The sequence below is a fragment of the Paralichthys olivaceus genome, chromosome 11 (assembly GCF_024713975.1).
Source record: "Paralichthys olivaceus isolate ysfri-2021 chromosome 11, ASM2471397v2, whole genome shotgun sequence".
Classification (NCBI taxonomy): domain Eukaryota; kingdom Metazoa; phylum Chordata; class Actinopteri; order Pleuronectiformes; family Paralichthyidae; genus Paralichthys; species Paralichthys olivaceus.
The window spans coordinates 20,662,753-20,678,779 of record NC_091103.1 but is presented as its reverse complement, the minus strand read 5'-3'; the positions used below and the strand labels follow the sequence as shown (position 1 = coordinate 20,678,779).

The window sequence follows — 16,027 nt, the reverse complement described above, 5'->3', positions numbered from 1 at the left end:
TTCAGCTTATGGCCAGTTCTATTTTACAAAAAGCACAACATTTTAATTTAGAGATAATCCTCATAAAAGTAACGAACTAACTAAAATCTCATGTGATATTTTAAAATGAATATATACATGTATACACTTGTAATACAAAATCTCTTGTTATTTTGTGTTTACACCTCTTCACATTTTCAGGCACTTTCAGTTTTATCTTTTGCGAAAAAATGTCATTTCAAATTACATGAAACCAAAATAAATACAAAATATGCCTTTGATCATATCTGATGAATGTTTAAAAAAAGCTTTTATACGATTTTCGAAATTCTCATGATGCAAACTCTTATTTGTCAGATAAGAAAAATACTTTACTGTAGTGTGGTCGACAGCATAAAAACTGGTTATGGAGGAAATAACAGAATTGCTTAAAGTGTTTGATGTTGAATTGTTTAATCTGATGTGTGTGTTAATGTAGGTTCTCTGTCATTGTGTTCAGGATAGTTCTGCTCCATCATGGCAGAGGGAAATCACACCACAGTGACTGAATTCTTCCTCACTGGATTCCCAGGTCTTCATCCAGAATACCAAGGTCTCACCTCAGCAGTGTTGTTCCTGGTTTATTTCTTAACTCTGATCTTCAATGCAACAATTATTTTCTTATATGCAACAGACAGCTGTCTTCATAAGCCGATGTATTATATCATTCTGAATCTCTGTGCTTGTGACATTCTCTTTAGCACAACCACGTTACCTAAGATCATCAGTAAGTATTGGTTTCAGTCAGGGACCATCTCCTTCACTGCTTGTTTTATCCAGATGTACTTTGTTCACTATCTTGGCACCGTGAATTCCCTTATTCTTTTCCTAATGGCTTTAGATAGGTATTTGGCGATATGTCATCCTCTCAGATATTCACTTATTCTTAAAAAGTCCACCATCTACATTCTCAGTATTACTGCATGGATTGTTAGCAAGACAGGCCCTTTAATGTTAGTTATCAGGGCATACCCTCTTCCTTTCTGTGCCTCAAACATTATCAATCACTGCTACTGCGATCATATTGGTATAACAACACTGGCATGCACTGACAGAGCCCCTTATGGCTTTCCTGCTTTTGTTTTTGCAATGGTTCTGCTACTGGGGCCTCTGGCATTAATAATTTTCTCATATTGCAGCATAATTATTACAGTACTTAAAATGGCAAATGTCCAAGGTCGCCTAAAGACTCTGTCCACATGTAGTACTCAACTGATCATAATTTTACTCTATTATTTACCCAGATGTTTTGTATATCTCGCTAGCAATGTTGGCATTCAATTTAGCCCTGATGTGAGAATAGTTATTATCATGCTGTATAGCCTTTGTCCCCCCATGATTAACCCACTCATTTATTGCTTAAGAGCTAAAGACATGAGGGAAAGCTTGAGGAAAAAATTCAACAAAAGGACTCCAACACAGAAAACACAAGTTTCTGTTGTTACTGACTGACAAACCAATTTTCAATGTTTTCATTTCTTCTAATATTGAAAGCTGCATCTTCAAAAAAAAAAAAAAAATCAAGGGGCCGAAATGATTTCTTCTATCTGGTAAAATGCACTGAAAACAGCCCTATTGTGTGTTCATTTCAGAGTTTTATTTTCTCCAGGACAAAACCGACTAGCACAAGAAATAAACAGCTCCAACTGTCAAATAAATCTTGTCTCCTCAATAAAGCAAGTGTCTGTGTACTCTTTAGACATGTTTGAAATGTCCATATGTTCTATGTTCAGAAAAGACTTTGATGTAATGAATTGTAATCAGTGGAGAATTTGTTGTAATGAATAAGATATAGTTGAAAGTAGATGGAAATGGCATGCTATTATCTTGTAAATCGATGTTTAACTAGTATTGAGTGATACCTGGTTACAAAATAAAACTTATAAACTTATAAAACAGGCTGAAAAATTAGATTTTCCCATAAACAGCTGGAGTTTCTCTCTAAATGTAAAATATGTACAGACATTGATGTTGAGAGGGAATTAGTAATACTGACAGGTACACAATATTATTGTATATGGATGGAAACGGTGGTGATGCTGTGAGGATTGTTGAGCCCCCTGTAGCAAATGTTTTGGGAAAAATAGAGCAAAAAAAAAGCAGACACTGAGTAACAAGATTCCAAATTTTTTACGTCACTACTGATCAAACAACCAACTGAACTGATTCTAAACTAAAATCTTTATGATCTATTGTCACCAAATTTGTAAAACAATATCATATAATTTTTCTGCCCCACACGAAAATACAGTTTGTGCAAGTGATGTAACATAATCATATAACTGACTAAATTAAACCATTAAAAAGTTTTGTCTTGCAGGAAGACGGACAAGTTTGTTTCAACACTGATGTTACTCAAAAACAAAAACACAAATGAGTTCCTCAAGGACAGTAGTTAGTGTCTCGTGTCAATAACGGTCTCAGGTGTGTGATTAAAGTGTGAATGTGCCACTGTAGGCCCTGGTGTCTTTGTACCTCAGTGAATGCAATGTGTGAGAAGATCCTAGAGTCTTAGAGAGCAGCAGCAGAGGGCTGGTTACTGAAGTTTGGCCTTTTTGCAGCAGCCTGACTTGTGGCAAACTTGACATCTTGCATAGATTGTGGCAAAGTTGTTAACAACTCAACAATGCAAATGATAATCTGCTGGTGGTCATTCTGTCCAGCGTGTGATACGTGCACTTCATGACTATCAGCTTCTTAAAGGCTGTATGGGCACCAAGGTGTGGAGATCCTGCAGTAGTTGTTTGCAGACCACCCCCATCACATCAGTGGAGACAACCGTCTCCCTCAGAGAATACCAGAAGGAGGACCTCGGACAGGAACCTGAAGAGTTCCGTCTTGTGGTCATCAAACTGGAGAAAGTTCTGCCAGTTCCCTGGTACAGCAGCCATCAAAGTATTCAAAAAGGATCAACATCACTTTTAGTTGGTGCCAGCTGCTTTTAGGTCTTTGCGAACTTTATGAACATCTTAACAGTAACCCCTCCAGTACTGTACATGCACTTGTATTGAAACTACCACTACTACTAGTAGTAGTTCTAGTTTTCTGCCAAAATGGCAGTAAAATGGGGGAGGCAGTAGCGCAGTCCATAGCGACTTGGCTTGGGAACCGGAGGGTGGCCAGTTCAAGTTTAATTGGACAGAAGTTGGAGAGGTGCCAGTTCAGCTCCTGGGCACTGCCGAGGTGCCCTTGAGCAAAGCACCGAACCCCGCAATTGCTCCCCGTGCGCCTTCATGGCTGCCCACTGTTCCGTGTGTGGTCACTGTGTGGATTGTGTTCCGTGTGTTCCTTGTGTGCTCCGTTCACACGGATGGGTTAAATACAGAGGTCAAATTTCCCCATGTTTGCATGTTGTGTGTGGGACCATAAAGAGGAATCTTAATCTTAATCTTAAAATATGTCACCATTCCATTTAATATTTGTGTTACTTTTGGGATTCTATGCTTTTTTAAATCCAAACAATCGCTCTTGTATTATATTCACAAAATAATATTAGAGAATATTTTACTGATGTGTTATTTTGTCTTTTTCAATCTCAACAGATGCTTGTTATAAAACTAAATAAAATACTCAAATTTCAGTATTTCAGGGTCGTAACCATCTATCTTTTAACCACAGTCAAACTTTTGTATCACTACATCACCCATGCTCACACTACAAATACAACAAATAATAAAATTACAACCACAGACGGTCATTGTCCTTTTCAAGCATGTAACTCAAATGCCAACAGACGTCACATTTCATGTTTCCTGGCTTGTTACCTCAATGAACACATGCCATGTGCTGAGAGACCACCATTAAACACTGGGGATTTTAACACTCCTTCCTCAGTGTCAATTTAGCTGCACGTTTGTTGTTTTGAAGTTGTTTATGCATGTGGGATTTATGATTCATTAGCTTTATTAAATTAAAGTTTTTTCCAATTAGCCATCATGACAACATAGCGTCTCCCCACAATTATTTAATTACTACATGAATTGAAAGGACATTAAGTTATAATTTGGAAAAAGAAAATCATGAAATATATAAATAATATATACAATCAATAACTCGAGTGGGTTATCTGTGTTTTATCCTTGGATAAATATTATGGATATCATTCTGACATTGTGGGATGAAAGAAACTTTATGGTGTGTTTGGAGAGGTCAGCTGATCGTTGCTGAGCCACTGAGAATTATAAAAGTGATGGATATCACTCCTACATCACAAGGCAAGATTTGGGAAGTCCTTTTATGAGCTGAGTCAGCCTGTGAGTCTGCTGCTGTTCTGTTTGAGAAAGGTCCAGTATGTTTAAACTGATCTCCAGGAGCTGACTGACTTCTCAAGATTTCTGATTCAGGATTTCTAAGGTTTGTTTTATCACATTCACAATGAATACATACAGTGACATGCAATTTAGAACATATTTAAAGGATGTGCTACAAGACCAATGACATAAGAAGAGTAAGAATTAGAAAAAAGCTAATTTAAAGGATATTATATTATTTGTTGTGTCGTTATGGTTTAGCTCAATTTAACTGCTTTGTGTCAGAAAGTATGATAATACAGCTTCAGCAAAATTCTGGTGGAATAAAATGTAATCCTCTATTGTAGAGAAATGTCATAGCTTTTAATAGTTTGAGCTCAATTTGTCAAAGATTATTTAGAAACCAAAAGGTGTTTCAGCTTATGGCCAGTTCTATTTTGCAAAAAGCACAACATTTTAATTTAGAGATAATCCTCATAAAAGTAACGAACTAACTAAAATCTCATGTGATATTTTAAAATGAATATATACGTGTACACTTGTAATACAAAATCTCTTGTTATTTTGTGTTTACACCACTTCACATTTTCAGGCACTTCCAGTTTTATCTTTTGTGAAAAAATGTCATTTCAAATTACATGAAACCAAAATAAATACAAAATATGCCTTTGATCATATCTGATGAATGTTTAAAAAAAAAGCTTTTATACGATTTTCGAAATTCTCATGATGCAAACTCTTATTTGTCAGATAAGAAAAATACTTTACTGTAGTGTGGTCGACAGCATAAACACTGGTTATCGAGGAAATAATAGAATTGCTTAAAGTGTTTGATGTTGAATTGTTTAATCTGATGTGTGTGTTAATGTAGGTTCTCTGTCATTGTGTTCAGGATAGTTCTGCTCCATCATGGCAGAGGGAAATCACACCACAGTGACTGAATTCTTCCTCACTGGATTCCCAGGTCTTCATCCAGAATACCAAGGTCTCACCTCAGCAGTGTTGTTCCTGGTTTATTTCTTAACTCTGATCTTCAATGCAACAATTATTTTCTTATATGCAACAGACAGCTGTCTTCATAAGCCGATGTATTATATCATTCTGAATCTCTGTGCTTGTGACATTCTCTTTAGCACAACCACGTTACCTAAGATCATCAGTAAGTATTGGTTTCAGTCAGGGACCATCTCCTTCACTGCTTGTTTTATCCAGATGTACTTTGTTCACTATCTTGGCACCGTGAATTCTCTTATTCTTTTCCTAATGGCTTTAGATAGGTATTTGGCGATATGTCATCCTCTCAGATATTCACTTATTCTTAAAAAGTCCACCATCTACATTCTCAGTATTACTGCATGGATTGTTGGCAAGGCAGGCGCTTTAATGTTAGTTATCAGGGCATACCCTCTTCCTTTCTGTGCCTCAAACATTATCAATCACTGCTACTGCGATCATATTGGTATAACAACACTGGCATGCACTGACAGAGCCCCTTATGGCTTTCCTGCTTTTGTTTTTGCAATGGTTCTGCTACTGGGGCCTCTGGCATTTATCATTTTCTCATATTGCAGCATAATTATTACAGTACTTAAAATGGCAAATGTCCAAGGTCGCCTAAAGACTCTGTCCACATGTAGTACTCAACTGATCATAATTTTACTCTATTATTTACCCAGATGTTTTGTATATCTCGCTAGCAATGTTGGCATTCAATTTAGCCCTGATGTGAGAATAGTTATTATCATGCTGTATAGCCTCTGTCCCCCCATGATTAACCCACTCATTTATTGCTTAAGAGCTAAAGACATGAAGGAAAGCTTGAGGAAGAAATTCAACAAAAGGACTCCAACACAGAAAACACAAGTTTCTGTTGTTACTGACTGACAAACCAATTTTCAATGTTTTCATTTCTTCTAATATTGAATGCTGCATCTTCAAAAAAAAAAAAAATCAAGGGACCGAAATGATATCTGGTAAAATGCACTGAAAACCGTCCTATTGTGTGTTTATTTCAGAGTTTTAGTTTCTCCAGGACAAAACCGACTACCACAAGAAATAAACAGCTCCAACTGTCAAATAAATCTTGTCTCCTCAATAAAGCAAGTGTCTGTGTACTCTTTAGACATGTTTGAAATGTCCATATGTTCTATGTTCAGAAAAGACTTTGATGTAATGAATTGTAATCAGTGGAGAATTTGTTGTAATGAATAAGATATAGTTGAAAGTAGATGGAAATGTCATGCTATTATCTTGTAAATCGATGTTTAACTAGTTTTGAGTGATACCTGGTTACAAAATAAAACTTATAAACTTATAAAACAGGCTGAAAAATTCGTTTTTCCCATAAACAGCTGGAGTTTCTCTCTAAATGTAAAATATGTACAGACACTGCTGTTTAGTCTTACAATGTTAGGTCGCTTGGCCCATTGAAAAATGTTATGCCTCCACACTGGCAAAAACCACGCCTTAGTCATTAGGATTTTTGGCCATAAGTCCCTTTGTCTGTCCTATTCTCATCAACCTAATATCTCCAACCTAACATATTTAGCTGTGACCTCCCAGGAACACATATTTGGTCTTGTGAATGTGAATTATCAGGTACAATTCTAAGGAATCCCCTAAAATGTGTTAAAAACATTCACTTTTACTCAAAGAGGAACTGATTTGTACTCGGTTTGCAGAGGTCATGGTCACTGTGTCCCTGAATAACATGTACATTGCAAAGCCTGGAGGAAATCTCTACAAACCTTTTCACATTGACTCAAGGATTAACTGACTGATAGTCAAATGTCAAAGGTCAGGGCAACTGTGACAATACATGGCTTTGGCCTTGTGAATGCCTTGGACTCTAAGTGATTTCACTGTGACTACATTAAACTAGTTATGTCCATGAGTACATCCACACGTCGGTGATTCCCATTTTTGTGAACCTGATATTTCAGGAACTCAGAAACTTAATTTCATCACATCTGAACAAACGTCCAGTTTGAGTGAAGGATGAACTAATACGATTTGTGGTCAAAGGTTAAAAGTCAAGGTCCCTATGACGTCACAAAACACATTCACAGCATTCAAAAGTTAATTGTGACAAAATACAATAGTCAAACTTTTAGACATTTCTTCAGAGTCATACTCACATATACCACTTTTTAATAACACAGGACAAACATGGATGTAAATAAAAAATGGTTTCCAAATAGTCTCCATAACCTCGGACAACAAAGCTTGAGCTGTTAAAGCCGGAATGAGGGAAGTTTCAAAATAATTCAGACAATGTCAACCCTCCTTAGAATTATTGTGTATATCATATTAAAAGATATATGTCCATCTAATCCATCTATACTACTTTTTCTAGAGTAACTGAGATTTCAAGCTAAATGCACTATAAATTCTATATGTACTAAACTTTTAGAGTTTAAGAGTTTTACCTTTCTGAGCTTAAGTAGAGAATCTATGGAGCTTCCTGTTCTTTTCTTTAAACTTCAAGCAATGACTAAATGAGTGGTGATTGATAACTTTTTGGATGAGATGAGTGATACAGCTCATGTTACATGCATGTGCAGTTAAACTAACTTTGTCGACTCTTTCAATATTTAACCAAGGTCACTATCTTCCCCTAAGCTTAACCAGGAGCTTTGTGTTGCATTATTAAATGAAATCATTAAAACCTTAAGAGGGCTTTAGTTTACAAATATGGATATTTTAGAGGGAAAAATTAAATACAATTATATTAATCGAATAATCAAAGTGAGAAGTTAGTCTGGTGTCTTTGTTTTTTTGTCCCTCAAGTTGAACAAAATTCTAACAAGCAAATGACTCTTTGATTCATGTTATAATCCTGTGAGGATATGTAAGGTCATATAAGGCTGATACTGTATTACCAGGCATCCAGACACTGGATGGAGGTTTGGATACACAGCTGGAGATTAGTCTTGCTCAGTTTAGGAGAGCATTTATAGAGATATACATGTTTTTACATGAGTGATTTTAACATAGGAGCATTATTTTGAATGATTGGATTTTGGTTATCTCATTTAGATAATATTGCATGTTAATAGTGTCATCTCCAATTTATATCTTAAAGGTTTAAACTGTGCTCTTACATTGCAGGTCTCTAATTCATGCATTTCTTTTTCTGAGAAGTCAAATTATGGTATCTAATTTTACTTGGATGAGAAGCTTCTTAATCCTGGGATTCCCGGGACTTTCACCGCAGTTTTATGCACCTGTTTCAGCTCTGCTTTTTTTCCTCTACCTATTGATTGCTATAGGGAATATTTTCATTTTAACATTTGTTTTCTGTGAGAAGTCACTTCAGAAACCGACCTATGTGGTCTTTTGTCACCTGGCACTGATTGATTTAACATTTGGCACCGCGACTCTTCCAAAGATTATATCAAAATACTGGTTTGGTGATAACATTATTTCATTTAATGGGTGTTTTACACAGATGTTCTTTGTCCACTATTTAGGATCAGTAACTTCTTTCATGCTACTGGTCATGGCTCTTGATCGATTTATTGCAATATGTATCCCACTGCGTTATCCTGTTCTTATCACAAACAACATCATATCTGTGCTCTGTGGCTTTGCTTGGATCATCCCTCTGCCTTTAATGGTAGCTATTGTACTCCATGCCCTAACTTTGCCGTTCTGTAAATCAAATGTTATTGCTCAGTGCTACTGTGACCACATTTCTATAACAAGTCAGGCATGTGGAGATGATGTTATAATCGTGAAAGTCATTGCTCTGTGTGTGGCCATGATTTGTCTTCTGGTTCCTCTTGCATTCATCGTATTTTCATACATTTCCATCATTGTAGTTATCTTAAAAATTTCAAATGTGGCTGGCCGCAAGAAAACCTTATCAACTTGTACTCCTCAAATATTAATCACATGTCTTTTTTACCTTCCCAGATGTTTTGTTTATGTAGCTAATATTGTTGAATTTTCTTTCAGTTTAGATGTTCGCATCCTGTTGATATTGTTGTACAGTCTGTTTCCCGCTGCCATTAATCCAATTATTTATTGTTTTAAGACTCAGGATATCAAGCAGATGTTGATGAAGAGGCTAAGGAAAACTCGAATTGGAATAGAGATAAAGTTTTCATATTGATGTAAAACTGATTGACAGAGCAAACATGTGTTCTTACAACTATCTAATTGAAATCAATCATTCAGGCAAATGTACTTTTGGTGCACTTCTTTACCTGATTTCTTACATTTATTTTTATTGAAAAGATTTAGCATGTTCTTCTCACTTCAAGATTTCTTATTGTACTATAGATTTAGCTTTGACCCCCAGTTGTGAGTTGCTATTGAGAACATTTTCAGAGTAAATTAAAAGTTAAATATAATCTGCCTTTAAATTGAAATATAAAAACAATCCACTTAACTGATTACTGAAAACAGTTTCTATGTGTGTACATGTTTTAAAACTTAAACATTAGTTAATTTAAAAAAGTACAATCCACACAGTGACCACACACGGAACAGTGGGCAGCCATGCCCGGGGAGCAATTTGGGGGTTCGGTGCCTTGAAAGGTGAACTGGCACCTCTCCAACTTCTGTCCATGCTGGACCTGAACCGGCCACCGGTTCCCAAGTCAAGTCTCTATGGACTGAGCGACAGCTACCGCTACTGCCTCCCTGCCTTTGGTCACTAATGTCCAATTTTTCAGTCACTCAACTGATGTGCATGTAAACATGTAAAACTTAGAATTGTTGTACCTTTATCTTGTTCTATCATGTTATTGAAATAAAATGTCTATATATATATACACACACAACATTGTGTTGTATTTTGTCCATTTGATTGTGTATTTATCTGAATTTAAATATGAGAAAATTAAGATAATTATTTTTGGGAGATCAGTGATAGCACATTCTGCAGTAATTGACTACAAGACTTATCTTTTCCTTTCTTTTATGTTGACTTAAAGGTCCAGTGTGAAAGATTTAGGTGAAAGGGAACTATTGGCAGTCATTTAATATAGAATAATCCTCACGATGTTTTCACTACTTCATTTCATCTAAACTGTATGAATTGTAGTTTTCTTTACCCCAGAAATGTAATAGGTGTGGTTTGGACCCAATAGCAGCACAAAGACAGGCGGGTATCGTTGGTAAGAAACTTTATTGTCAGAGCCACTGAACTGCAGGATGCCACAGAGGAGACGAGAGTGACACTCTCTATGCAGAGCTGAATCAGGTAATCACCGGATAGCCAAGGGAGCAGACAGGCAGAATCCAGAAAGGGACAGGCGAGGGTCGTGGTCAGGGACGGAAGGCTGAGTTGATTACCAGGAGATCGGTCAGGCAGGATGGTCGGAGATAAGCGGGGTCGAGATCAGGCAGAGAAACGCTGGAGAGTCTGGTGCAAGCATCGAGAACAATCTGGCAATGAGTGAGAGTGGAGCTGGGGCTTAAATGCAGAGAGCACAGGTGAGTGGAGTTGGCTTGATGAGAGGGGTGTGTCTGATTGGCAGATTGAAGCAGGCAGGTGCAGAGTGGTGAGGCAGAGAGGAACTGTGACAAGAAAAGGCCCTTTATATTTAAATACTTTATATTTACATCAAGGGGACCCTCTCTACGGAGGCCGCCTTTTTTTTTTACATTAGTCCAGACTGGACAAACTAAACACCTTTTGAGTTTTTATGACAACTGAAGCTACCACAGGTTCTTTTTCAAGTTTGGAAGGAGAGGGTGAGGTGAGGGCTGTTCAGCTGCAACATGCAACTGCAACACTAGATATCACAAAATTCTACACACCGTACCTTTAAGGAAACCAAATACTGTTTTAACAAACATGAATCTGTCTTGTACAACTTATGTAACTCTTTAGTGATTGCAGCCCTTTGGGACAGAACTGTTGATATAAACAAGTGCTTGGCACATGTTAGGTGGAATTACAGTGAGATGTTGCAGGACGCTCATTGACACTTATCTATTATACGTTGTACAGAATAAGAAAACTACGTAGAATTAAATAACTGTGTTGTGCTAGATCTGAAGGAGTTATATTTATTGTCAAGCTTTATTTTTCACGTAATATTATTTATCTCTCTTTTCTATTTGACGTGTGTTTGTTGCTGCAAATTTGAGCAAATATGTTCAACACGAATGTGACAAGGATTAAGGATTTCTTCATCATTGGATTCCCTGGACTTTCACTGGACCTTTACAAACCCGTGTCAGCCCTTCTGTTTCTCCTCTACCTGGCTATAGTTGGAGGAAATATTTTTATTTTAGTGTTTGTGAAATGTGAAAAGGCTCTTCACAAACCTACATATCTGATCTTCTGCCACCTTGCATTTACTGACTTAGCATTTGGGACTGTAACTCTTCCAAAGATCATATCAAAATACTGGTTTGATGACAGCATCATTTCATTTTACAGCTGCTTTGCACAAATGTATTTTGTTCATTCTTTAGCGACCGCTCATTCTTTCATCCTGATGGTGATGGCTCTCGATCGTTTCATTGCAATTTGTGCTCCACTGCGTTACACAACTCTCTTGACAAACACCAAAGTTTCGGTTCTCTGTGGAATGTCATGGTTATTGCCAGTATTGTGGATGGTGGGTGTACTTTTCAATGCTCTTACTTTGCCTTATTGCAATTCAAACATAATAATTCAGTGCTATTGTGACTATATCGCAATTACAGCCCTCGGATGTGAGAATGTGCGAGAAGTGCAGGTGATTGCGTTTGGTTTTGCCATGTTCAGTTTGTTGGTCCCTCTTGGTTTTATTGTATTCTCTTATTTTGTCATCATTGTCGCTGTTGGGCGTATTTCCAGCTCTGAGGGTCGTGTCAGGACTCTGTCCACGTGCATGCCGCAGCTCCTCATCACGTTTCTTTATTATATGCCAAGATGCTTTGTGTACCTGGCGAATAATGTGGGATTCACTTTCAGTGTTCCGGTTCGCATTGTTGTTGTAATGCTGTACAGTCTTTTACCTGCTGCTGTCAATCCAATGATATACTGTTTCAAAACCAAGGATATAAAGGAGAACTTGAAAAAGAAATTGTTCAATAGGAAAATTGATATTCGCACTTGATAAAATACAAAACTATAGAGCAATGCGCAGTAAATATTTCAAATGTGCCACATCACAATGAGTTTCAGAATTCATTTTCAAATTGAAGGTGATGAATATTAAGCTCCTAATCACAGAAACAACAAAGCACCTTGAGACCCTTGAGCTGCTTGTAGAGGTGACTGACCTTTTTTTGGAAAAGAAATCGAAAGTATTTCTATAACACAAACATCTGTATACCAGACAACTTTAACTGCAATTTGTACTTTGGTATTTCATTTAACTGTTTTATTCTTGTTTCCTTGTCTTGTTATGTTATATTGTTTAGCACAGTTGTATTGTTTCTTCTTGAGTGGGTGTGATGTTTAATTGTAAACTACTTTGCAGCTTGTTGTAAAAAGTGCAAGAATAAAATGTATTGCTATTTATTATGATAAATACGTTTTCTATTTTGTTTCTTATTCTATCTTGATTTTTAAGTAATAAAAAAATGGAAATATAAAGGGCCTTTTCTGGGGTAAAGAAAACTACAATTCATACAATTTAGATGAAACGAACTAGTGAAAACATCATGAGAAATGTTTTACATTCAATTTCTGCCAATAGTTTCCTTTCACCTAAATCTTACACACTGGACCTTTAATCCCAGTCGACTGAATGAGTATGACACACTCAAAAAATATGGCAGCCTTATGAATCTAAATATATTACGAAAAACATAGAAAGCTACTATTTGCAGTTTATTATAAATCAGTTTAAACTATCGCTACACCAAATGCATTCAAATATTCAGATAAACTAAGTTTAAAGCTGACAAATTATCCTGATGTTGTGATGTGACGTGGTGTTGCCATGTTCATCGTCAAATGGCTGTTTATAGTTTAGACTCCACATTTTGGTCATTTAAACAAAATGCAGCCACACAGACGACTTCACGGACACTGTGTCAATTACTTCATTATTAATAATAATCATTTAAATGAAAAACAAGTTACCTGAGTCCTGGTGTTGACGAACACTGGTATCTGACGCACACAAGATATTTATTTCAGAAGATGTTTGTGTTTTATTCACTCGGATGCACACAGCCACCAGATTTGTACCATAGATGGAGAAAACTCAGCTAACCAAGTTTTATTTTTACCTGGAAAGGTCAAACAATAAAATGATTGTGTCTCTTGCACAGAGACACAGGATTGTCAGGAAAACAGGCTCAGACGAGGGAAGGTCTACGTTTCAATCATAATACCACTGTGTAATGAGATTTGTGAATGTGTTGCAAGATATTTTGAATGGCAAGGACTGTTACAATCATTCTTAAATGCTACTTCTCATCAGGTGCTGCATTTTGCGGTTCGGTTTAAAATAAATAAGAGTAATTTAATGAATTAGATGACAATTTTCTCCTTATTTACCCACTGCAAAAAACATTCAATACTGCGTCTGCAGATTATTCCAGTTATTTAAGTGAATCATTTTAAATTTGAAGACTCGTCAGGAGGCAAGATAAAGAAAAATATTGTTTAACAAGGTCAGTATCATAGGGGGTGAGTGTTTAAAAAATCTGAGTGTCAAATGTCACAGTTCAGGCTGTTCATTCTCTTTGTAGATAAAATGTTTGATGACGTCGAGAAAATTATTTATTTTTTTATGATCAACAAACTAGGATTGACAAAAATTTTGAAGAATCTATAATTTTAAGCAAACCATAAAACTGGGCAGATAGGAATTTTACTCTTTTAAGAGATCCTCTATGTGTGCACAAATATTTTTTTTTACCTCACTGTGTTTTCCATAATGTAAACAGACACTTCTGCAAATTGAGGGAATTATCTCCTGTGACTGTTCGTCTCCACCACACACATCATCACAGCTCTGCTGGGAGCATTCTTATCTATTTAAATAGAGCCTGAGGATGGAGCCAGACCAAAGCTTTAGTACACACAGATGATATGTGACATGTGATTGTGATAGGTTGTGGATTATTCTTGGAAATACTACAGGTTGAATCCTTTCTTTGATATCACTACTTCAGTATTAATTCATCCTTTTGTCATTTCCAGGCTTGTATGTGTTATTTAATTTACATTACTTTTTAAAGGCTTCTTTTTGTATACAGGTGATAATGAAATTCACAAACTCCACAAATATAAAAGACTTTATTATCGTGGGATTCCCTGGACTTCCACCTGAGTATTATGGACCAGTGTCTGTTCTTCTTCTCCTCCTCCTCCTCGCTATTGTGGTTGGCAACAGTTTCATCTTAACTGTTATCATATACGAGCAGACTCTTCACAAGCCAACATACTTGATTTTCTTTCACCTTGCAATGACAGACATCGCATTTGGCTTAGTGACGCTGCCAAAAATCATTGCTAGATATTGGTGGAATGACATGATATCATTATTTGGAACCTGCTTTGCACAAATGTATTTTGTTCATTCTTTGGGAGCCATTCATTCCTTCCTTCTGCTGATCATGGCTTTGGATCGTTTTGTTGCCATATGGTTTCCTTTCCGATATCCTGTTTTGGTCACAAACACAACCATTTGTATTGCTTGTCTCCTATGCTGGGTTTTAACCTTCATCCGTATGTTGGGGATCGTGCTCCACGCCTTAACTCTGCCATACTGCAACCTGAACGTCATCATGCAGTGCTACTGTGACCACATATCGATAACTCAGCTGGGATGTGGCGAAGATGTTGCATATGTGAAACAAGTTTCATTCGCAAATGCCTTGGTCACCCTCCTGGTTCCTTTAGCATTCATCATTTTTTCTTACTTTTCTATCATCGTTGCTGCTCTGAAAATGTCTCAGAGCCACAAAGTCATGTCCACCTGTGCTCCTCAGATCTTTGTCACATGTCTTTACTACGTGCCAAGATGCTTTGTTTATCTCTCTTACAACTTAGGATTCACATTCAGCATTCAAGCTCGTGTTGTTATCACGATGATGTACAGCCTCATACCCGCTATGGTTAATCCAGTGATTTACTGTCTCAAGACTAAGGACATCAAAATGGCTTTGACACAGAGGTTTAGAAATAGAAAGATAAGCATCGCACACAAAACTGACCATAAGCGTGTTCTCAAGTAAATGTGCATGTTGAGGTTGTAACATGGAGTGCCGAGCAGAATCCTCTTGTTATATAATGGTTGTATAATGAGTCAGTTAAAGATCCAATCAGCTGTTTTTCTATATAAATCCATCTTGTATCTGTATATAGTTTTTGAAACATACACTTGTTATGGTCTGCACATACGAATGCAAAATAAACCTGTAAAAAAAGAAGAGAATAACTGTCTCCACATTATTAGGTATATTCACCATCAATATTTCTTTGTGTTTGCACACTGTAGATTTTCAATATCTAGGCTAAGGTTAGGTTGTATGGTATTGTATTTAAAATTTTTGTTTTTTTAGAGGACTTGTGAAACCTCTTCATATTATTATTATTATTATTATATCATCTCTTGGTGTAACCTTGAATTTATCCACTCGGTGGAGCCAAACCATCAGTTTATGAGCTGCATTGCCACTCATTTGTACAGTACAGGACAATTTATCAGAATCCCGCCCGAAGATTTTAAGTGAATTTACCATTTGCACTTATTTGCTTTAAATGTTCTGCCTCTTTATCACAATTGTGAAGCATTTAAATGCACAATTATCCCAGACAGGTGTAGCAGAGTCATAATTTGACAGTTTGAATC

General features: G+C 36.6%; 5 protein-coding genes across 5 annotated transcripts; all 5 read left to right on the top strand.

Annotated features, from left to right (window-relative positions):
* Positions 1-495: 495 nt before the first annotated feature.
* On the top strand, positions 496-1,527 carry LOC138412026 (olfactory receptor 13C2-like). The gene has a single exon (XM_069534418.1). The coding sequence runs from the start codon at positions 496-498 to the stop codon at positions 1,468-1,470; it is 975 nt and encodes a 324-aa protein (XP_069390519.1). The 3' UTR covers positions 1,471-1,527.
* Positions 1,528-5,125: 3,598 nt separating this feature from the next.
* Positions 5,126-7,632, top strand: LOC138412074 (olfactory receptor 13C2-like). Its single transcript, XM_069534702.1, has 3 exons — positions 5,126-6,095; positions 7,281-7,292; positions 7,624-7,632. Exons 1-3 carry the CDS (start codon positions 5,178-5,180, stop codon positions 7,630-7,632), a joined length of 939 nt encoding a protein of 312 aa, XP_069390803.1. The 5' UTR covers positions 5,126-5,177.
* A 786-nt stretch (positions 7,633-8,418) lies between these two features.
* Positions 8,419-9,384, top strand: LOC109630044 (olfactory receptor 52E8-like). Its single transcript, XM_020088053.2, has one exon. It carries the CDS (start codon positions 8,419-8,421, stop codon positions 9,382-9,384), a length of 966 nt encoding a protein of 321 aa, XP_019943612.1.
* Positions 9,385-10,860: 1,476 nt separating this feature from the next.
* Positions 10,861-12,660, top strand: LOC109630166 (olfactory receptor 52E8-like). The gene has a single exon (XM_020088189.2). The coding sequence runs from the start codon at positions 11,378-11,380 to the stop codon at positions 12,329-12,331; it is 954 nt and encodes a 317-aa protein (XP_019943748.1). The 5' UTR covers positions 10,861-11,377; the 3' UTR covers positions 12,332-12,660.
* A 1,638-nt stretch (positions 12,661-14,298) lies between these two features.
* LOC109630045 (olfactory receptor 2AT4-like) lies at positions 14,299-15,880 on the top strand. Its single transcript, XM_020088054.2, has one exon. The coding sequence runs from the start codon at positions 14,436-14,438 to the stop codon at positions 15,408-15,410; it is 975 nt and encodes a 324-aa protein (XP_019943613.2). The 5' UTR covers positions 14,299-14,435; the 3' UTR covers positions 15,411-15,880.
* The last annotated feature ends 147 nt before the right edge of the window (positions 15,881-16,027 follow it).